Raw genomic sequence first — 24824 nt, 5'->3', positions numbered from 1 at the left:
GACGCGTGTGGCTATCCGACGTCGCTATGGCAACGCCGTGCCATGCGTCATCACGCTAGGCACGTAGCGTGCGTACGTGACGTCATTGCCATGGATGGGAAGACGCGAGTGGCGGCATGGCGGTAATAGCTTGCTTACATCTTTAAAAGGGGTATGTTTTTAATTGTGTGTCATATTGATTTTAAGTGTGCTGCATATTCTTATGGTTACATGCTGACATTTGACAAAGGCACATATTGGTGCCGAAACGTTATGTCATTTTAATGATTTCTAAATAAAATTGTTACATTTTATCAAGACCAGTGAGTGCCTGCATTCTGTGGACGGTTTGGATTATTTACAGCAGAGCACCGTGGCACTTAACGAGTGGTGAGACTGTGCTTTCCCTCTAAGGAACTGTGTGTATATATATATATATATATATATATATATATATATATATATATATATATATATATATATATATATATATATATATATATATATATATAGTTTTCATAGAGCCTTTTTTATATATATATTTACCTATTTAAATGTAGTGATCGCAAAAATGCTCCGAGCTTTTGGGGAAGTTTTTATCTGAAATGCCTGGTCCTTAAGGGCTTAATGCATTTGACAGTTTTTCACAGCTAGAGGGCGTTAGTTCATGTGTCTCCTATAGATAACACTGCTCACGCACGTGAAGTTATTTTAGAGTCAGCACTAATTGGCTGAAATGCAAGTCTGTCAAAAGATCTGAGGTAAGGGGGCAGTCAGCAGAAGTTAAGATACAAGGTAATTACAGAGGTAAGAAGTGTATTTATATAACTGTGTTGATTGTGAACAACTGGGGAATGAGTAATAAAGGAATTATCTATCTTTTTAAACGATAACATTTTTGGTGTTTACTATCCCTTTAATAATAACAGGGTAACGTTGCATTGGCAAAGTGTCTATCTTTTTCTGTGTTTATCGGTTGTGGTTCAAAGGGTATGGTTTATAGGGTGTTGTTCACTAGGGTATGGTTTGTAGGTTGTGGTTCACAGGGTATGGTTTGTAGGTTGTGGTTCACAGGGTATGGTTTGTAGGTTGTGGTTCACAGGGTATGGTTTGTAGGTTGTGGTTCACAGGGTATGGTTTGTAGGTTGTGGTTCACAGGGTATGTTTGTAGGTTGTGTTCACAGGTTATGGTTTGTAGGTTGTGGTTTACAAGTTATGTTTACAGGGTCTGTTTCATATCTGTAATTAGAATATAAAGTCAGTTCCCCCATCTCACCTGATAAACTTTGTGACATAAAATGCATGAAGTTTTAAACTAAATCATATCTGTTTTTGTAATCCTTAGAAGATTTTTCTTCCGTTTTAATTCTGCGCTAGCTTTTGATCAGTAGATTTTCTTGTCTCCTTAAATTCATTTGATCTGCGGAGGAGCAGTAATTATGGGCTCATTTCCATTTCTGCTTGTGCCATTTAGTGATTACGCCTCAGAAAAAAAAGGAATCCTGGATTGAGAAGCTACTCTTTATCTAGGGCATCTTCTATTCTCCCACAGTCACAGCATTATTTAACTATTCATGACAATGTGTCACACTGCATTATAGTATTACACAGGGAGCTATAGAATTGTGTGTGAAACAAATGAGCCACAATGTTTATTTTACATTTATTTGTAGAAAAGTTTTTAATATTTCACATTAACAGAGAATGGATTTTTTTCGTGCATTATGTGTATAAATTGGTTTAACATGAACACCACAGCATTAAGTAAGAGAAGCTAAGACATACATCTACCTTTTTATTGTTTAACCTTATGAAGCAGCAGTTAGTATCATTACTAATAGAAGGGAAATTCCCCAAATTGTGACTGTTCTGTACACTACAAGATTGAAATTAATTTCAATGCTAAGGATCTTTGTGCCATTTTATATCAGCAGAGCCGAGCATATGCCCAATGCCAGGGCAGAAGGGTGATAGAGCACATTTATTCCACTTTATCTGGCCAGTGGTGGGGGTGATAAGTATATTTGTCACATTATCATCGCTTCTCTTTTAGCTGTGGGCAATGAACATTTTTGCCACCACATCTGTCAACGGCTAGGACAGAAGGTTGCTATTCACATTTAAGCCACCATGTCTACAGTCAGGATAGAGAGTTGCTAAGCCCATTTTGATGCCACATGATCTGCCCACAACTGAGAGGGGGTTGCTAAGCGCATTTTTATGCCACATGATCTGCCCACAACTGCATCTGCCCTGTCCTCTGCATCTTCCATCCAGCCACTGAGAATGAAGTTTCTTCCTTACTATCTTCCTCACGCCTCACTACCTACCCGCTCGACCCTATCCCTTCCCATCTAATACCCTCCCTATCTTCCACCCTCACTCCTGCTCTTACCCACATCTTCAACCTATCTCTCTGTACCGGCTCATTCCCATCTTCTTTCAAACATGCAAAAGTCACTACCATACTCAAAAAACCCTCCCTCGACCCCAATTCTCCTTAAAGCTACCGCACCATATCACTGCTTCCACTAACATCAAAACTCCTTGAAAAACTAGTTTACAATCGCCTAACCCAATTCCTGTCCACCAACTCCTTGCTTGACCCCCTGCAATCCGGATTCCGCCCCAAACACTCAACTGAAACTGCCCTTACCAAGGTTACTAAACGATCTTCTCTCTGCTAAAAATATTGGACACTACTCTATACTCCTCCTCCTACAGACCCTTAGCTCTTTTGGCCTCTGTGACATGGTCCTTTCCTGGATCTTTCTCACAGGTCTTTTTCTGTGTCATTTGCCGGCGACTCCTCCTCTCCAATGCCTCTGTCTGTTGGAATACCTCAAGGATCTGTTCTGGGTCCTCTACTCTTCTCCATCTATACTTCTTCGCTGGGTAAACTTATCAACAGTTATGGCTTCAAATATCACCTCTATGCTGATGACATCCAGATCTACCTCTCTACCCCTGCTCTCTCTCCCTCTGTCCTTTCTCATGTCAGTGACTGCTTATCTGGTATTTCTTCCTGAATGGCCACTCACCACCTAAAGATTAACATATCCAAGACTGAGCTCCTTCTTATCCCCCCTCAAGCTCTACGCCGACTTGTGACTTCTCTATCCCTGTTGACGGCATCACCATTTCCCCATCGCCCCAAGTCCGCTGCCTTGGAGTTACACTTGACTCAAATCTATCCTTCGCCCCTCATATCCAATCGCTTTCTACATCCTGCCACAACCATCTACGCAACATTTCCAAGCAAATAATACACTCCCTTGTTATTTCCCGACTTGACTACTGCAATAACCTACTTACTGGCCTTCCTCTTTTCCGCCTCTCCCCCTTAATCCATCCTAAATGCCTCTGCCAGACTGATCCACCTTTCCCGTGGCTCTTTATCTGCTGAACCTCTCTGCGAGTCCCTTCATTGGCTCCCCATACACAGCAGAATAAACTTAAAAATTCTCACCCTTGCATACAAAGCGCTAACCAACACCGCTCCCCTCTACCTATCCTCTCTAATCAACAAGTATACTCCAGCCCGCCCACTAAGATACAACAATGACCTGCTCCTTGCATCTGCAACTATCACCTCTTCTCATGCTAGACTGCAGGACTTCTGTTGTGCAGCACCTACCCTCTGGAACACTCTCCCTCGTGCTGTCAGGCTTTGCCCTAATCTTTCTTCCTTTAAATGTTCTCTGAAGACTTTTCTGTTCAGGGAAGCCTACCACCCAACTCAATAATAAATTAATTCCACTTGCCTAATATTTTCCTCATCTAACTCTGCATTAACAACTTTCTCAATCTTCCAGTCCTCACCTCCTGTTTCTCAACCTCCTATCCTTCTAGATTGTAAGTTCCAATGGGAATAGGGCCTTCAATTTCTCCTGTATGTGTTTGTAAATTGTGTCCTGTGTCTTAGAAGTTTTATATCATTGTTTTAATTAAATGAACTGTATCCATGGACAGCGCTACGGAATATGATGGCACTTCATAAATAAAGCATAATAATAACAGACGGGGGTGCAAAGCGCATTTTTATGCCACATTATCTGCCCACAACTGAGAGGGGGTGCTAAGTGCATTTTTATGCAACATTATCTGCCCACAACTGAGAGGGGGGGTGCAAAGCACATTTATGCCACATCTGCCCACAAGAGGGGGTTGCTAAGCGCATTTTTATGCCACATTATCTGCCCACAACTGAGAGGAGGGTGCTAAGCACATTTTTATGCCACATTATCTGCCCACAACCAATGTCAAAGGATAATAAGCGCATTTATGCCACATGATATGCCCACAACTGAGAGGGGGTTGCTAAGTGAATTTTTATGCCACATGATCTGCCCTCAACTGAGAGGGGTGTGCTAAGCGTATTGTTATGCCACATTATCTGCCCAGAACCAATGTCAAGGGATAATAAGCGCATTTATGTCACATTATTTGCCCACAACTGAGAGGGGGTTGCTAAGCGCATTGTTATGCCACATTATCTGCCCACAACCAATGTCAAGGGATAATAAGCAAAGGTATGCAACCTTATTTGGGCACAACCAGAATATAAGTATTCTTTTTTGTTTACTAAGATTGAAAAATCCCAGTAGACAAATAACAGAGGCTTTCACAATTATACATCTGTTTCATAAAATAGTTTTAAAAGAATAATAAACATTTGTCCCAAGCTCTCCCTACGCAATCACAGTTTTCTATGTATTCTAAGATTTATACATTTTGTTCACCTTAAAACATCTAAAGAAGGTTTAACTTAGCAACACAAGAGGCACTTAATATTTGTTCCTTGCTAGAGGAATAAGCGTAAAAATAAGTGCTCATGCAGGTTCAGTTCTGTATCTTATGGCATTATAAGTTTATTTAATTGGATAATGTGTTTTCAGTGCAAATTGCTTGGACAACAAAATAATTGTACTGCAAGTAGTAGCTTGTGACCTTGGGATAATGAATAATAAAAATAAATCAGTGAACTATTCAGCTCAGTGGGATATCCCATACTAGACTATCATTAAATCTCTGTAACATGAGCAACTGAAGAAAGCGGTGTAGTGTAATATATATGGGACAGACATTTGGATTATCTTAACACAATTTTTTAAGTGTATGTAGAGAAACACGTCACATGATTACTAAGTAAAACTGTATCATCATCATTGCTTTCTATGTCATTTTAAATATAGTTCCCTTAGTGATGTGAGGAGATGATTTCAGTATAAAGTTAAACTATTTGGTCCATTTAAAGGGACTCAATATATATTTATAATTATGAGTAAATAGAAATTAACATTTTAATACTTGAATATAAATTTGTTTTACTTAAAATAATAATAGCTAAGCTTGAACTTAAAAAGCAAAGTAACATTCCTATAGGTCGGTGATGACAGTCATATGTAATCCTTATAGACACAGGACAGGAGGGCAGAACGTAAATATTACTGTGCTGGATCTTTCCATTCCTATCTGTCCATAAGATATAGTGTATGTCAAGTGGCTTCTAAGGAGTAAATTGCATTGTAGCGTCAGATTTAATGCTCTACAAACAGGGAACTGCTGCTGTCAGGATTACTCTACAAATGTAAGTATAAACATGCAACAAACCCACTTATTTTACTGGCTGTACATAAAGCCCTCTACAGACATATTAGTGCAAGGAGACCAATACACATCATATTCACTGTGTCAAATATGAGTCACAAGCTCAGTTTATAATAAAATTTTTTATCTAGGAGTCTAAACAGCAGAACATTCTCTCTGTGTTTGGTATGGATGGCACCATGTGTCCCTTAGTGTAGTGGGTGTGGTTAGCGTTCCATCTGCTTGATTTTCACATTTTTGCTTCAGCTCGTAGTCCATGTAAAACAACCACGTAATCCAGATTCCTTAAGCACCTTCTATAACATTTGTGCAATACTGAGAATAAAACCTGCATCAGCAAAGAGCTAAAGAGGTTATCTGGCACTGGGCATGCAGCTGCAATCCAGTTTCCAGCATAAAGTGTCCACATATAAAGTGACATATGTAAAATATTGAGACAAATGTCCCATAGGCAGTAAGGTGTTAGCTTTTCTGCTTCTTCCATTCTAGCAGCAAAAGCCTATAAAGGGGTTAGCAGAAATGGAGCTCAGCTTCAAATAACTGGACCACAAATATTACGCTCCACATTTGATAACTGAACTTCTTTCAAGGTCATTTGTCCAGTCCCTTTTGTTTGGCCAGTTTCTGCTTGAGTTCTCGAAGATTATCAGTCAGAAGTTCCACCTCATCCAGGCGCCCACTGTGCTTGGCATCAAAGATGTATGCTTTGATGTTATCAATCTGCTGCAGGAGCAAGTCCTCCTCAATAACTTCATCCTGTGTTGCCTCCCAGCTCTCATTAAAAGGGATCCCTTTCACAGCCACCTCATCTTCCTCCACCTCAAATGGATTTTTTGATACTGCAGGCTCCCAATAATTATCTGTGGAACTTTCAAAGGGGTTGGTGGATATGGTCACCTCTTCCGTTTGCACATTGTCATCCTCAAAAGGATTGTAATCTCTGCCACCATTCTGCTGGGAGTGGGGAGGGTCAGCAAACTCAGGTCTGTCATCTTCATCCTCAAATGGGTTGCTGGATTCAGCTTTGACTTTCTCTGACTGGCAGTAAACTTGGGAGTCATGCAACATGTAATTATTACTTATGAAGGGATGATTCTCTCTCTCTGACTTGTTTTCAGTCTCTCTTGAAAGTGGTGGGACAAGCTTCACGTGACCACTTGAAAATTCGGTATCAACAGTGGACGGATCTTTGTCCGTCTTTAATGCTGATGTCAGCTGTGTGAAATACGGAGGAGTCCTGTTTTGCTGGGCCAATTCTTTTTTCACCTCTCTCCACCTCAGCACTTCAAGCTGTTCCCTCTGCATGGCCTCCTCCTCTGCCAGCTCTTTGGAAATCCGGATGGCTGTATCCACCTGCTGCTGATCATATTCTTCCTGTAACTGTCTCAGGTTCTCCTCCAACATTTGCACCTCATCCACACGCCCTGCCATTCGTGCCTGCTGGATGTACGAAGTAATGTTGTCAATCTGCTGGAGCAGAGGATCTGATGCTTCTCTGTTTCTAGACACTCCTGACGTTGGAAGCCAGCCCTCTACTTTACGAATTTGACCATGAAGAGAAATTTCCCCATTGGGGGTAGGTGAAAATTGTGGCATGGATTCCCTTCCTCTCCTCTTTGTTTCAAGAGCGACCTACAAAATATACAAAAGCATCACCTCATAAGTAACAATGTACCAAATATATGGTATAGTAGTAGGCGATTATTTACTGAACAAAATGAACCTTTCTTTAATAAATGATAAAACTAGTTTAGCATCATTGTGGATTGTATCATTTCTAAAAATAAAGTTTTAGTGGCAACATTTAAATTCTGATCAAAACACAAGCGGCTAGATTACGAGTTTGGCGTTAGCCTTAAAAAGCAGCGTTAAGGGGTCCTAACGCTGCTTTTTAACGCCCGCTGGTTTTACAAGTTTGGCAGGTACAGGTCTACCGCTCACTTTTCTTCCGTGACTTTTCCATACCGCAAATCCCCTTCCGACAATTGCGTATCCTATCTTTTTAATGGGATTTTCCTAATGCTGGTATTACAAGTCTTTGAAGAAGTGAGCGGTACAGCCTCTACCTCCAAGACTCCTACCGCATATAAAAGTCAGTAGTTAAGAGTTTTATGGGCTAACGCCGGAACATAAAGCTCAACTAAAGTGCTAAAAAGTACACTAACACCCATAAACTACCTATTAACCCCTAAACCGAGGCCCCCCCACATAGCAAACACTATAATAAAATTATTTAACCCCTAATCTGCCGACCGGACATCGCCGCCACCTACATTATACCAATGAACCCCTAATCTGCTGCCCCTAACATCGCCGACACCTACATTATATTTATTAACCCCTAATCTGCCGCCCCCAACGTCGCAGCCACCTAACTACAATTATTAACCCCTAATCTGCCGACCGGACATCGCCGCCACTATCATAAATGTATTAACCCCTAAACCACTGCACTCCCGCCTCGCAAACACTATAACATTTGTTATTAACCCCTAATCTGCCGTCCGTAACATCGCCGCCACCTACATACAATTATTAACCCCTAATCTGCCGCCCCCAACGTCGCCGATACTATATTAAATGTATTAACCCCTAAACCTAAGTCTAACCCTAACACACCCCTAACTTAAATCTATTTTTAATAAATCTAAATAAAATTAATATAATTAAATAAATTATTCCTATTTAAAACTAAATACTTACCTATAAAATAAACCCTAGTATAGCTACAATATAACTAATAGTTACATTGTAGCTATTTTAGGATTTATTTTTATTTTACAGGCAAGTTTGTATTTATTTTAACTAGGCACAATAGTTATTAAATAGTTATTAACTATTTAATAACTACCTAGCTAAAATAAATACAAAAGTACCTGTAAAATAAACCCTAACCTAAGTTACAATTACACCTAACACTACTCTATAATTAAATTAATTACCTAAACTACCTACAATTAAATACAATTAAATTAAATAAACTAAATTATGGGGAAAAAACACACTAAATTACAGAAAATAAAAAAGAAATTACAATATTTTAAACTAATTACACCTAATCTAATCCCCCTAATAAAATAAAAAAGCCCCCCAAAATAATGAAATTTCCTACCCTACACTAAATTACAAATAGCCCTTAAAAGGGCCTTTAGGGAAAGCATTGCCCCAAAGTAATCAGCTCTTTTACCTGTAAAAAAAGAAATACAATACCCCCCAACATTACAACCCACCACCCACACACCCCTACTCTAAAACCCACCCGATCCCCCCTTAAAAAAACCTAACACTACCCCATTGAAGATCACCCTACCTTGAGCCGTCTTCACCCAGCCGGGCACCAGTGGTCATCCAATGGGGCAGAAGAGGACATCCAGACCGGCAGAAGTCTTCATCCTATCCGGGCAGAAGAGGACATCCGGACCGGCAGACATCTTCATCCAAGCGGCATCTTCTATCTTCATCCATCCGACGAGGAACGGCTCCATCTTGAAGACCTCCGGCGCGGAACATCCTTCTAGGCCGACGACTACCTGACGAATGGCTGGTCCTTTAAATGATGTCATCCAAGATGGCGTCCCTCGAATTCCGACTGGCTGATAGGATTCTATCAGCCAATCGGAATTAAGGTAGGAAAAATCTGATTGGTTGATTTAATCAGTCAATCGGATTGAAGTTCAATCCGATTGGCTGATTGGATCAGCCAATAGAATTGACCTTGCATTCTATTGGCTGATCCAAACAGCCAATCGGATTGAACTTCAATGTATTTCTTTTTTTTACAGGTAAAAGAGCTGATTACTTTGGGGCAATGCCCGCAAAAAGCACTTTTAAGGGCTGGTAAAAGAGCTGATTACTTTGGGGCAATGTCCCGCAAAAGGCCCTTTTAAGGGCTATTTGTAATTTAGTGTAGGGTAGGGAATTTTATTATTTTGGGGGGCTTTTTTATTTTATTAGGGGGATTAGATTAGGTGTAATTAGTTTAAAATATTGTAATTTCTTTTTTATTTTCTGTAATTTAGTGTTTGTTTTTTTTCGTAATTTAGTTTATTTAATTTAATTGTATTTAATTGTAGGTAGTTTAGGTAATTAATTTAATTATAGAGTAGTGTTAGGTGTAATTGTAACTTAGGTTAGGGTTTATTTTACAGGTACTTTTGTATTTCTTTTAGCTAGGTAGTTATTAAATAGTTAATAACTATTTAATAACTATTGTGCCTAATTAAAATAAATACAAACTTGCCTGTAAATTAAAAATAAATCCTAAAATAGCTACAATGTAACTATTAGTTATATTGTAGCTATACTAGGGTTTATTTTATAGGTAAGTATTTAGTTTTAAATAGGAATAATTTATTTAATTATAGTAATTTTATTTAGATTTATTAAAAATAGATTTAAGTTAGGGGAGGTTAGGGTTAGACTTTTTAGGTTTAGGGCTTAATACATTTAATATAGTAGCGGCGACATTGGGGGCGGCAGATTAGGGGTTAATAATTGTAGATAGGTGGTGGCGTTGTTAGGGACGGCAGATTAGGGATTAATAACACATTTTATAGGCGGGAGTGTGGCGGTTTAGGGGTTAATACATTTATTATAGTGGCGGCGATGTCGGGTTGGCAGATTAGGGGTTAATAATTGTAGTTAGGTGGTGGCGACGTTGGGGGCCACAGATTAGGGGTTAATAACTATAATGTACGTGTCGGCGATGTTAGGGGCAGCAGATTAGGGGTTCATAGGTATAATGTAGGTGGCGGCGGTGTCCGGAGCAGCAGATTAGGGGTTAATAATATAATGCAGGTGGCGAGGATGTAGGGGATGGCAGATTAGGGGTTAATAAGTGTAAGGTTAGGGGTGTTTAGACTCGGGGTACATGTTAGGGTGTTAGGTGTAGACTTAGAAAGTATTTTCCCATAGGAAACAATGGGGCTGCGTTAGGAGCTGAACGCTGCTTTTTTGCAGGTGTTAGGTTTTTTTTCAGCCGTCTCGGCCCCATTGTTTCCTAAGGGGAAATCGTGCACAAGCACGTTTTATCCAGCTTACCGCTACCGTAAGCAACGCTGGTATTACAGTGAGAAGTGGGGCTAAATTTGCTCAACGCTCACTTTTCTGAGGCTAACGTAGCCATTCAGAAAACTTGGAATACCAGCGTTGTTTAAAGTGAGCGCTGGAAAAAAAACAGAATTTATGCTTACCTGATAAATTACTTTCTCTTGCGGTGTATCCAGTCCACGGATTCATCCTTACTTGTGGGATATTCTCATTCCCTACAGGAAGTGGCAAAGAGAGCACACAGCAGAGCTGTCCATATAGCTCCCCCCCTAGCTCCACCCCCCAGTCATTCGACCGAAGGCTAGGAGAAAAGGAGAAACCATAGGGTGCAGTGGTGACTGTAGTTTAAACAAAAAAAATTTAACCTGACTTAATTGCCAGGGCGGGCCGTGGACTGGATACACCGCAAGAGAAAATTTTTTATCAGGTAAGCATAAATTCTGTTTTCTCTTGCAAGGTGTATCCAGTCCACGGATTCATCCTTACTTGTGGGATACCACGGATGAAGGGAGGGAACAAGACAGGTAACCTAAACCGAAGGCACCACTGCTTGCAAAACCTTTCTCCCAAAAATAGCCTCCGAAGAAGCAAAAGTATCGAATTTGTAAAATTTGGCAAAAGTATGCAGTGAAGACCAAGTCGCTGCCTTACAAATCTGTTCAACAGAAGCCTCATTCTCGAAAGCCCATGTGGAAGCCACAGCTCTGGTGGAATGAGCTGTAATACGTTCAGGAGGCTGCTGCCCAGCAGTCTCATAAGCAAATCGGATGATGCTTTTCAGCCAGAAGGTAAGAGAGGTAGCAGTCGCTTTCTGACCTCTCCTCTTACCAGAATAAACGACAAACAAGGATGATGTTTGTCTGAAATCTTTAGTTGCTTGTAAATAGAATTTCAAAGCACGAACCACATCAAGATTGTGTAATAGCCGTTCCTTCTTAGAAGCTGGATTAGGACACAGGGAAGGAACAATGATTTCCTGGTTAATATTCTTATTAGAAACAACCTTAGGAAGAAAACCAGGTTTGGTATGTAAAACTACCTTATCTGCATGGAACACCAGATAAGGTGAATTACACTGCAAAGCAGACAATTCAGAAACTCTTTGAGCAGAAGATATAGCTACCAAAAACAAAACTTTACAAGATAATAACTTAATATCTATGGAATGTAAAGGTTCAAACGGAACCCCTTGAAGAACTGAAATAACTAAATTTAGACTCCATGGCGGAGCAACTGGTTTATAGACAGGCTTGATTCTGACTAAAGCCTGAGCAAACGCTTGGACGTCTGGTACCTCCGCCAGACGCTTGGGTAAAAGAATAGACAGAGCAGATATCTGTCCCTTTAAGGAACTAGCTGACAACCCTTTCTCCAATCCTTCTTGGAGAAAAGACAATATCCTTGGAATCCTAATCTTACTCCACGAGTAACCCTTGGATTCACACCAACAAAGATATTTCCGCCATATCTTATGGTAAATTTTCCTGGTGACAGGCTTTCTAGCCTGAATCAGAGTATCTATAACTGATTCAGAGAAACCACGCTTAGATAGAATTAAGCGTTCAATCTCCAAGCAGTCAGCCGCAGAGAAACTAGATTTGGATGCTTGAATGGACCCTGTATTAGAAGATCCTGCCTCATTGGCAGTGTTCATGGCGGGACAGATGACATGTCCACTAGGTCTGCATACCAAGTCCTGCGTGGCCACGCAGGCGCTATCAGAATTACTGAAGCCTTCTCCTGCTTGATTCTGGCTACCAGACGAGGGAGAAGGGGAAACGGTGGAAAGACATAAGCCAGATTGAAGGACCAAGGCGCTACTAGAGCATCGATCAATGCCGCCTTGGGGTCCCTGGACCTGGATCCGTAGAGAGGAAGTTTGGAGTTCTGACGGGACGCCATCAGATCCAATTCTGGAATGCCCCATAGCTGGGTCAGCTGAGCAAAAACCTCCGGGTGGAGTTCCCACTCCCCCGGGTGAAAAGTCTGACGACTTAGAAAATCCGCCTCCCAGTTGTCTACTCCTGGGATGTGAATTGCAGATAGATGGCAGGAGTGATCCTCCGCCCACCTGATTATTTTGGTGACTTCCTTCATCGCTAGGGAACTCTTTGTTCCCCCCTGATGATTGATATACGCCACAGTCGTGATGTTGTCCGACTGAAATCTGATGAATTTGGCCGCCGCTAGTTGAGGCCATGCCTGAAGCGAGTTGAATATCGCTCTCAGTTCCAAAATGTTTATCGGGAGAAGAGACTCTTCCCGAGACCATAAGCCCTGAGCTTTCAGGGAGTCCCAGACCGCCCCCCAGCCTAACAGACTGGCATCGGTCGTTACAATGATCCACTCCGGTCTGCGGAAGCATATTCCCTGAGACAGGTGATCCTGAGACAACCACCAGAGAAGAGTCTCTGGTTTTCTGGTCGAGTTGTATTTGAGAAGACAAATCTGCATAATCTCCATTCCACTGTTTGAGCATGCACAGTTGCAGTGGTCTTAGATGTATTCAAGCAAAAGGGACTACGTCCATTGCCGCTACCATTAATCCGATTACCTCCATGCACTGAACTACAGATGGCCGAGGAATGGAATGAAGAACTCGGCAAGTAGTTAAAAGCTTTAATTTTCTGACCTCCGTCAGATATATTTTCATTTCTTCCGAGTCTATTAATGTTCCCAGGAAGGGAACTCTTGTGAGCGGGGACAGAGAACTTTTTTCGGTGTTCACCTTCCACCCGTGAGACCTTAGAAAGGCCAGAACAATCTCCGTATGAGCCTTGGCTCTGGGAAATGACGACGACTGTATTAAGATGTCGTCCAAATAAGGTGCTACTGCAATGCCCCGCGGTCTTAGTACCGCCAGAAGGGACCCTAGCACTTTTGTGAAAATTCTGGGAGCGGTGGCCAACCCAAAGGGAAGGGCCACAAACTGGTAATGCTTGTCCTGAAAGGCGAACCTTAGGAACTGATGATGATCTTTGTGGATAAGAATATGTAGGTACGCATCCTTTAGATCCATGGTAGTCATATATTGACCTTCCTGGATCATAGGTAAGATTGTCCGAATGGTCTCCATCTTGAATGATGGAACTCTGAGGAATTTGTTTAGAATTTTTAGATCCAGGATTGGCCTGAAAGTTCCTTCCTTTTTGGGAACCACAAACAGGTTTGAGTAAAAACCCAGTCCTTGTTCTGTAATTGGAACTGGACATATCACTCCCATCTTGAGTAGATCTTCTACACAGCATAAGAACGCCTCTTTCTTTGTCTGGTCTGTAGACAGACGAGAAATGTGGAACCTTCCCCTTGGAGGGGAGTCTTTGAATTCTAGAAGATATCCCTGAGTAACGATCTCTAATGCCCAGGGATTGTGAACATCCCTTGCCCAAGCCTGAGTGAAGAGAGAGAGTCTGCCCCCTACCAGATCTGGTCCCGGATCGGGGGCTACCCCTTCATGCTGTCTTAGTAGCAGCTGCAGGCTTCTTGGCCTGTTTACCCTTGTTCCAGCCCTGCAAAAGCTTCCAGGTTGCCTTGGGCTGTGAAGCGTTACCCTCTTGCTTTGCGGTTGCAGAGGTTGAAGCAGGACCGCTCCTGAAGTTGCGAAAGGAACGAAAATTAGCCTTATTTTTAGCCTTAAAAGGCCTATCTTGTGGGAGAGCATGGCCCTTTCCCTTTGTGATATCCGAAATAATCTCTTTCAACTTGGGCCCGAAAAGGGTCTTTCCCTTGAAAGGGATATTTAGTCATTTTGATTTGGACGACACATCGGCCGACCATGACTTGAACCAAAGCGCTCTGTGCGCCATAATGGCGAAACCTGAATTTTTTGCCGCTAACTTAGCTAATTGCAAAGCGGCATCTGTGATAAAAGAATTAGCCAGTTTTAAAGCTTTAATTCTATCCATAATTTCGTCATATGAGGTCTCCCTCTGGAGCGACTCCTCCAGCGCCTCAAACCAAAAAGCCGCTGCAGTAGTTACAGGAATAATGCAGGCGATCGTTGTAGAAGGAACCCTTGTTGAACAAAAATTTTCTTTAGTAAACCTTTTAATTTTTTATCCATAGGATCTTTAAAAGCACAACTGTCTTCAATTGGAATGGTTGTGCACTTAGCCAGCGTAGAAACTACTCCCTCTACCTTAGGGACCGTCTGCCACGAGTCCTGCCTGGGGTCAGTAATGGGGAACATTTTCTTAAAAATAGGAGGGGGAACAAAAGGGACACCTGGTCTTTCCCACTCCCTGGTAACAATATCTGCAACCCTTTTAGGGATCGGAAACGCATCAGTGTATACAGGGACCTCTAGGTATTTGTCCATTTTACACAATTTCTCTGGAACCACCATAGGGTCACAATCATCCAGAGTGGATAGAACCTCCCTAAGCAATACGCAGAGGTGTTCCAACTTAAATTTAAAAGCTAATGAATCTGAATCTGCCCGTTGAGAAACCTTTTCTGAGTCAGAAATTTCTCCCTCAGACATCACATCCCTCGCCCCTACATCAGAGTGTTGTGAGGGTACGTCAGATAAACCTCCCAAAGCTTCCGACTGCTCATAATCTGTTCTTAAAACAGAGCTATCTCGCTTTGTAGGAAAAACTGGCAGTTTGGATAGAAAGGCTGCAAGGGAATTATCCATAACTGTCGCTAGTTGTTGCAATGTAATAGGTGCCAATACACTAGAGGTACTAGGTATTGCTTGCGCGGGCGTAACTGGTGGTGACACTTGGGGAGAGGAAGGTGGACTATCTTCATTACCTTCCGTCATAGAATCATCTTGGGCTACATTTTTAAGTGACACAATATGATCTTTAAATTGTATAGACACATTAGTGCACTTGGGACACATTTTGAGTGGGGGTTCCACCATGGCTACTGAACACATAGAGCAAGGCTTTTCCTTAGTGTTAGACATGTTAAACAGATTAGTATTATATGCAAACAGGCTTAGAAAACACTTTAATCAAATAAAAAACACAATTTGAAAAAACGGTACTGTGCCTTTAAGAAATAAAAAGCGCACACAATTTTACAAAACAGTGAAAAATGCACCAAATCTTTTGAAATTTTCACAGTATGTGCCTAATGCTTCGATATGATTGCACACCAAGTTTCAGCCTGATTAACCCCTTAATGCCCAAACCGGAGCAGTCTAAAGCCCACAACCGGTTTCAAAACTACAGCACCTTGCCACAGCAGTCTGCTGTGGCCCTACCTTCCCTTATGGATTAGTTTAGGGGAAAAACAGCTTCTGTGAGTGCCTTAAGCAGTCTCTGGACCCTCCACGTGAAGCAGCATGAACTGTCTGGAGAAATGAACTGCGCAACAGAGGCGCGAAATTAGGGCCCCTCCCACTCCACTCCGGAGTTGTGAGGCCCTCAAAGTCACACTTAGGTGACTAAATTTATGCCATGTGGATAAAAAACCCCTTAATAAACACACCAAAGGTGTTTAAAAGTGTCTACCAATGAGTATTTGCTGAATAAAATAATCGATTGCCCTTTCACAGTGTCCACCAGCCTATTGAGCCCTGTTAAATAAGCCCTTATTCTATACTAAGTCTCAGAATATGGCTTACCCTTCCCTCATGGGGATTCCTGTCAGTCTTCTAGCATTATCGTGTCTTGACTAGAAAAAAGATGACTGAAACATACCTTAATGCAGTTAAGCCTGCAAACTGTTCCCCCCAACTGAAGTTTTCTGGTACTCATCAGTCCTGTGTGGGAACAGCAGTGGATTTTAGTTACAACATGCTAAAATCGTTTTCCTCTCAGCAGAAATCTTCATCACTTTTCTGCCAGAGAGTAAATAGTACAAACCGGTACCATTTAAAAATAACAAACTCTTGATTGAAGATATAAAACTACAAATCTAACACCACATTCACTTTACCCTCCCGTGGAGATGCCCTACTGCTAGAGCGGCAAAGAGAATGACTGGGGGGTGGAGCTAGGGGGGGAGCTATATGGACAGCTCTGCTGTGTGCTCTCTTTGCCACTTCCTGTAGGGAATGAGAATATCCCACAAGTAAGGATGAATCCGTGGACTGGATACACCTTGCAAGAGAAAAGGCTTGTTAGCAACGCAAGTTTTTACCGACAAAACTCGTAATCTAGCCGAAAGAAAGGAAAAAACAGCAAATACATTTTCATTACTAAAAAGATGAGAAATTCTGAAAATTTGTCTGTCAAATTCTGAGGCTCCTCTAGGCAATGGCATTACTCATAACACAACTCCTGCCACCAAGAATCTACTTAAAAATCTTCTGCCACCCTGCACTGGTCTCTGAACAGTTAGACTACACGTGTCCTGCACACATCAACCCTGCACTGGTCTCTACTGCACCTTCCCATCATGTATCCTCTAACTAAGCATGAACTAATTGGCTCAGCACCTGCTAACAATGTACTAAGCAGCTAGGCTACAGATGTCCTGCACACATCAACCCTGCACTGGTCTCTACTGCACCTTCCCATCATGTATCCTCTAACTAAGCATGAACTAACTGGCTTAGCACCTGCTAACAATGCACTGAACAGCTATGCTACAGATGTCCTGCACACATCAACCCTGCACCGGTCTCTACTGCACCTTCCCACCATGTATCCTCTAACTAAGCATGAACTAACTGGCTCAGCACCTGCTAACAATGCACTGAACAGCTAGGCTACACATGTCCTGCACACATCAACCCTGCACCGGTCTCTACTGCACCTTCCCATCATGTATCCTCTAACTAAGCATGAACTAACTGGCTCAGCACCTGCTAACAATGTACTGAGCAGCTAGGCTACACATGTCCTGCACCGGTCTCTACTGCACCTTCCCATCATGTATCCTCTAACGAAGCATGAACTAACTGGCTCAGCACCTGCTAACAATGTACTGAGCAGCTAGGCTACACATGTCCTGCACACATCAACCCTGCAACGGTCTCTACTGCACCTTCCCATCATGTATCCTCTAATGAAGCATGAATTAACTGGCTCAGCACCTGCTAACAATGTACTGAACAGCTAGGCTACAGATGTCCTGCACACATCAACCCTGTATTTAAAAGTACCACACAATACCTAAATAAAGTAGAGCAGCTATATAGAGCAGTTTTCCTCAACCTTTTTGTAGCAAGTACCCCTGTAGGCATTCAGTTGTTTCCTATGTACCCCAACTGTAGCACAAAATGTATTGATTTTTTATATGAGCAAAAATGGAAATCATGTGTTTAACATGATTTCAGATATGTTAATAAAGTAAAGATATAGGAATCAGATATTTGTTTTATGTTTTCCCGGAATTTAATATTTGCAAATATTGCAAGACAATAATAAACACATAAAACACAGATAAATAGTCTATTGATAGTAATAATTATATGCAATTAATGGGCTTCTTACTTTCAAAAATAGAGGAAAAACATAATTTATGCTTACCTGATAAATTTATTTCTCTTGTGATGTATCGAGTCCACAAATTCATCCTTACTTGTGGGATATTCTTCTTCAATACAGGAAGTGGCAGAGAGAGCACCCACAGCAGAGCTGTCTATATAGCTCCTCCCTTAGCTCCACCCCCCAGTCATTCGACCGAAGGCTAGGAAGAAAAAGGAGAAACTATAGGGTGCAGTGGTGACTGAAAGTTTAAAAATAAAAATATATATATGCCTGTCTCAATAAACAGGGCGGGCCGTGGACTCGATACATCACAGGAGAAATAAATTTATCAGGTAAGCATAAATTATGTTTTCTCTTGTAAGATGTATCGAGTCCACGGATTCATCCTTACTTGTGGGATACCAATACCAAAGCTTTAGGACACGGGTGAAGGGAGGGACAAGACAGGGACCTTAAATGGAAGGCACCACTGCTTGTAGAACCTTTCTCCCAAAAATAGCCTCCGAAGAAGCAAAAGTATCAAATTTGGAAAATTTGGAAAAAGTATGAAGCGAAGACCAAGTCGCCGCTTTACAAATCTGTTCAACAGAAGCCTCATTTTTAAAAGCCCATGTGGAAGCCACAGCTCTAGTAGAATGAGCAGAAATTCTTTCAGGAGGCTGCTGTCCAGCAGTCTCATAGGCCAAACGGATGATGCTTTTCAGCCAAAAGTAAAGAGAGGTAGCCGTAGCCTTTTGACCTATCCGCTTACCAGAATAAACAACAAACAATGAAGATGTTTGACGGAAATCTTTGGTTGCTTGTAAGTAGAACTTTAAAGCACGAACCACATCAAGATTGTGCAACAGATGTTCCTTCTTTGATGAAGGATTAGGACACAGTGAAGGAACAACAATCTCTTGATTGATATTCTTATTAGAAACAACCTTAGGAAGAAACCCAGGTTTGGTACGCAAAAACCACCTTATATGCATGGAAAATAAGATAAGGGGAATCACACTGTAAAGCAGATAGCTCAGAAACTCTTCGAGCCAAAGAGATAGCAACTAAAAACAAAACTTTCCAAGATAGAAGCTTAATATCTATGGAATGCATAGGTTCAAATGGAACCCCTTGAAGAACTCTAAGGACTAAGTTTAGGCTCCAAGGCGGAGCACAGGCTTAAATACAGGCTTAATTCTGACCAAAGCCTGACTAAATGCTTGAACGTCTGGGACATCTGTGTAGTAGAATAGACAAAGCAGATATTTGCCCTTTAGAGAACTAGCTGATAATCCCTTCTCCAAACCTTCTTGGAGAAAAGACAATATTCTAGGAATCCTAATCTTACTCCACGAGTAACCTTTGGATTCACACCAATAAAGATATTTGCGCCAAATATTATGATAGATCTTCCTGGTGACAGGTTTTCTAGCCTGAATCAGGGTATCAATGACCGACTCAGAACCCACGCTTTGATAGAATTAGGCGTTCAATGTCCAAGCAGTCAGACGCAGAGAAAACTAGATTTGGATGCGTGAACGGACCTTGGATTAGAAGGTCCCGCCTCATTGGCAGGGTCCACGGTGGAACCGAGGACATGCCCACTAGGTCTGCATACCAAGTCCTGCGTGGCCACGCAGGTGCTATCAGAATCACTGAAGCTCTCTCCTGCTTGATTCTGGCAACCAGACGTGGGAGGAGAGGAAACGGTGGAAATACGTAGGCCAGATTAAAGGACCAAGGCACTGCTAGAGCATCTATCAGTACCGCCTTGGGATCCCGGGACCTGGACCCGTAACGAGGAAGTTTGGTATTCTGACGAGACGCCATCAGATCCAATTCTGGTGTGCCCCATAGCTGAATCAGCTGAGCAAATACCTCTGGATGGAGTTCCCACTGCCCCGGATGAAAAGTCTGACATCTTAGAAAATCCGCCTCCCAGTTCTCTACTCCTGGGATGTGGATTGCTGAGAGATGGCAAGAGTGATCCTCTGCCCATCGGATTATTTTGGTTACCTCCATCATCGCTAGAGAACTCCTTGTTCCTCCTTGATGATTGATATAAGCTACAGTCGTGATGTTGTCCGACTGAAACCTGATGAATTTGGCTTCAGCAAGCTGAGGCCATGCCTGAAGCGCATTGAATATCGCTCTCAGTTCTAGAATGTTTATCGGAAGAAGAGATTCCTCCCGAGACCATAAGCCCTGTGCTTTCAGGGAGTTCCAGACTGCACCCCAGCCTAGCAGACTGGCATCTGTCGTTACAATGAGCCACTCTGGCCTGTGGAAGTACATTCCCTGAGACAGGTGGTCCTGAGACAACCACCAGAGAAGAGAATCTCTGGTCTCCTGGTCCAGATGCAGTTGAGGAGATAAATCTGCATAATCCCCATTCCACTGTTTGAGCATGCATAGTTGCAGTGGTCTGAGGTGTAGGCGGGCAAAAAGGAACTATGTCCATTGCCGCTACCATGAGTCCGATTACCTCCATACACTGAGCCACTGATGGCCGAGGAATGGAATGAAGAGTTCGGCAAGTGGTTAAGAGTTTTGATTTTCTGACCTCCGTCAGAAATATTTTCATTTCTACCGAATCTATCAGAGTCCCTAGAAAGGAAACTCTTGTTAGAGGGAAGAGAGAACTCTTTTTTTATGTTCACCTTCCACCCGTGAGATCTCAGAAAAGCCAACACAATGTCCGTGTGAGACTTGGCTAGCTGAAAAGTCAACGCCTGAATTAAGATGTAGTCTAGATAAGGCGCCACTGCTATGCCCCGAGGTCGTATAACCGCCAGAAGGGACCCTAGCACCTTTGTGAAAATTCTTGGAGCCGTGGCCAACCCGAAGGGAAGTGCTACAAACTAGGTAATGCCTGTTTAAAAAAGGCAAATCTGAGAAATTGATGATGATTTCTGCGAATAGGGATGTGTAGATACGGATCCTTTAAGTCCACGGTAGTCATATATTGACCCTCCTGGATCAGAGGCAGAATAGTCTGAATGGTCTCCATCTTGAATGATGGAACTTTGAGGAACTTGTTTAGAATTTTGAGATCCAAGATTGGTCTGAAAGTTCCCTCTTTTTTGGGAACCACAAACAGGTTTGAGTAGAACCCTAGCCCCTGTTCCTCTTTTGGGACTGGGCGGATCACCCCCATGGTATGTAGATCTTCTACACAGCGTAAGAACGCCTCTCTCTTTGTCTGGTTTACAGACAATCGAGAAATATGAAATCTCCCCCTTGGAAGGGAGTCTTTGAATTCCAGAAGATATCCCTGGGACACAATTTCTAAAGCCCAGGGATCGTGAACATCTCTTGCCCAAGCCTGAGCGAAGAGAGAGAGTCTGCCCCCTAATAGATCCGGTCCCGGATCGAGGGCTACCCCTTCATGCTGTCTTAGAAGCATCTGCAGGCTTCTTGGCCTGTTTACCCTTGTTACAAGCCTGGCTAGGTCTCCAGACTGACTTGGATTGGGCAAAATTCTCCTCTTGCTTTGCAGCAGAGGAAGCTGAAATGGAACCACTCTTAAAGTTCCGAAAGGAACGAAAATTATTTTGTTTGGTCCTCATCTTATTTGATCTATCCTGAGGGAGAGCATGGCCTTTCCCTCCAGTGATGTCTGAAATAATCTCTTTCAGTTCAGGCCCAAATAGGGTCTTTCCTTTGAAAGGGATGTTCAAAAGTTTATATTTAGATGACACATCAGCAGACCAGGACTTAAGCCATAACGCCCTGCGTGCTAAAATGGCAAAACCTGAATTATTTGCCGCTAATTTAGCCAGTTGAAATGCGGCATCTGTAATAAAAGAATTAGCCAACTTAAGGGCCTTGATTCTGTCCATAATCTCCTCTAATGGAGTCTCCATCTGAAGAGCCTCTTCTAGAGCCTCAAACCAGAAAGCAGCTGCAGTAGTTATAGGAACAATGCACGCAATAGGTTGGAGAGAAAAACCCTGATGAACAAAAAATTTCTTCAGGAGACCCTCTAATTTTTTATCCATAGGATCTTTGAAAGCACAACTGTCATCGATAGGTATAGTTGTACGCTTAGACAGAGTAGAAATAGATCCCTCCACCTTAGGAACTGTCTGCCACGAGTCCCGCATGGTGTCAGATATGGGAAACATTTTCTTAAAAACAGGAGGGGGAGAGAACGGAATACCTGGTCTATCCCACTCCTTAGTAATAATATTCACAATCCTCTTAGGGACTGGAAAAACATCAGTGTAAACAGGAACCTCTAAGTATTTATCCATTTTACACAATTTCTCTGGAACCACTATAGGGTCACAATCATCTAGAGACGCTAATACCTCCCTGAGCAATAAGCGGAGGTGTTCAAGTTTAAATTTAAAGGCCGTCATATCAGAATCTGTCTGAGGAAGCGTCTTTCCTGAATCAGAAATTTCTCCCTCAGATAACAAATCCCTCACCCCTACTTCAGAGCATTGTGAGGGCATATCAGATACGGCTACTAAAGTGTCAGACGGCTCAGCATTTTTCCTAAACCCAGAGCTGTCCTGCTTTCCTTGTAAACCAGGCAGTTTAGATAAAACCTCTGTGAGGGTTGTATTCATAACTGTGGCCATGTCTTGTAAAGTAAAAGAATTTGACGCACTAGAGGTACTTGGCGTCACTTGTGCGGGCGTTACTGATTGTGACACTTGGGGAGAGCTAGATGGCGAACCCTCATTTACTTCTGATTGAGAATTATCTATTGCTCTATTTTTAAGTGCTAATATATGTTCTTTATAGTTTATAGACATATCAGTACAATTGGGACACATTCTAAGAGGGGTTTCCACAATGGCTTCCAAACATATTGAACAAGGATTTTCCTTGGTGTCAGACATGTTAAACAGGCTAGTAATGTAACAAGCAAGCTTGGAAAACACTGTAATTAAAATAAATAACACTTACAAATAAAACGGTACTGTGCCTTTAAGAGAAAAAAAAAACTGCACAAATTCTGCAAAACAGTGTAAAAAAGCAGTAAACTTAACGGATTTTTTACAGTAGCATCATAAAGACTTAGTGACTTTGCACAGCTATGCAAATAAACAAGTAACCCCTTAATGGCAAAACCGGATTGAAAAAAACGTCAAAACCGGTAAAAAAGACTTTCAGCACCTTGCCACAGCTCTACTGTGGCTCCGACCTGCCCTTCATAACGATTTGTGGGGAAAAAACTTCTTTTACAGCCCTCAAACACAGCAGGAACCGTTAGATGTCTCAGAGGAAAAGAAACTGCGCAACTGAGGCGCGAAAATAGGCCCCTCCCACCTCACTCAATGTTTTGAGGCCTATCAGAGAAACACCAGAGTGTCTCTTAATTAACCATTTGAGTTACAAAACTCAAAAACAAGCCACAATGACCCCTTTAGTCCCTTCAAAAAATGTTATAATTGCATCATTCACTGAATAAAAAACGTTTTTTCCTAACAGTGTCACCAGTAACTAATGAGCCCTTCAAGCAAGCTGAAATTCCTATCAAAGTGTCTGAATACAGCTTACCCTTCCCTCATGGGGATATTGCCAGCCTTTTCTAGAATTAACACAGTCTGTCTAGAAAAATATAGGCTGAACATACCTCATATGCAGCTTAGCCTGCAAACCGTTCTCCCAACTGAAGTTTTCCAGTACTCTTCAGCCCTTGTGAGAACAGCAGTGGATCTTAGTTACAAAGTGCTAAGATCATCATCCTCCTTGCAGAACTCTTCATCCCTTTTCTGCCAGAGAGTAAATAGTACACACCGGTACCATTTAAAATAAAAAACGTTTGCTTGAAAAATAAAAATCTAACATTTTTGTCACCACACAGCTCTTTGCCCTTCCTAGCAGTTAAGCAGGCAGAGAGAATGACTGGGGGGAGGAGCTAAGGGAGGAGCTATATAGACAGCTCTGCTGTGGGTGCTCTCTCTGCCACTTCCTGTAGGGAAGGAGAATATCCCACAAGTAAGGATGAATCCGTGGACTCGATACATCTTACAAGAGAAATAAAGCCTTTTCTGCATGATGAGGGAATTAATATGTATGGTCCTATCTTGAAATTTTTAGAACCATTTCATAAACTTCTCTCACTCACTAACTCCTTCCACCCTATTCCCTTTCCACCGCGATGGACACTCGATCGATCTGGTATTCTCCTATCTCTGCTCTCTCTCTGATTTTGCCTGTCGCCCATTTCCCATCACCGACCACCATCTGCTCACCTTTAATACTAATATAGATGCTAAACCTACTTCCCCCGCTCGCCCCCGCACCAGTAGAAATCTGCACACTGTGGACCCTCCACAACTCTCCAATCTTATTCAAATACACCTCCCCCACACTTCCACAATATCCTGCCCTGACCTTACTATAACCCACTATAACAATACTCTCTCCGCTGCACTTGACACCCTTGCTCCGCCCTAACCTCGCAAAGCCTCATGTCGACAGCTCCAACCCTGGCACTCCCAACAAACACTTTACCTACAAAAATGCTCCCGCACTGCTGAACGTGCCTGGAGGAAATCCCGCTCTGAACCTGATTTCATGCACTATAAGTTCATTCTTTACTCTTGCACCTCTGCCCTTCGCTTAGCTAAGCAAACCTACTTCTCTTCTCTTATATCTTCTCACTTCTCAAACCCTAAAAGACTCTTCTCCATTTTCAACTCTCTCCTCCATCCACCTGCACCACCCCCCTCAACTGCATTCAGTGCTCAAGACCTTGCTGACTATTTTTTCAATAAAACACTTGCAATCCGAGGAAAGATCCCAACACAAGCCTGCAATCTCCCAACTCCGCTCCCAGTCACCCCCTCTGCC

At 42.2% G+C, this 24824-nt stretch overlaps 1 protein-coding gene across 1 annotated transcript in view; it reads right to left on the bottom strand.

Annotated features, from left to right (window-relative positions):
- Window positions 1-1628: 1628 nt before the first annotated feature.
- The window catches only part of RBSN (rabenosyn, RAB effector), a 190977-nt gene continuing 167781 nt past the window's right edge, over window positions 1629-24824 (bottom strand). Inside the window, exon 12 of the mRNA XM_053689352.1 lies at window positions 1629-7221. Coding sequence (XP_053545327.1) covers window positions 6181-7221 — 1041 coding nt within the window. The 3' untranslated portion in view covers window positions 1629-6180. The remainder of the gene's footprint in view (window positions 7222-24824) is intronic.

The sequence above is a fragment of the Bombina bombina genome, chromosome 7 (assembly GCF_027579735.1).
Source record: "Bombina bombina isolate aBomBom1 chromosome 7, aBomBom1.pri, whole genome shotgun sequence".
NCBI classification, from domain to species: domain Eukaryota; kingdom Metazoa; phylum Chordata; class Amphibia; order Anura; family Bombinatoridae; genus Bombina; species Bombina bombina.
This window is presented reverse-complemented; position numbering and strand designations above follow the sequence as displayed.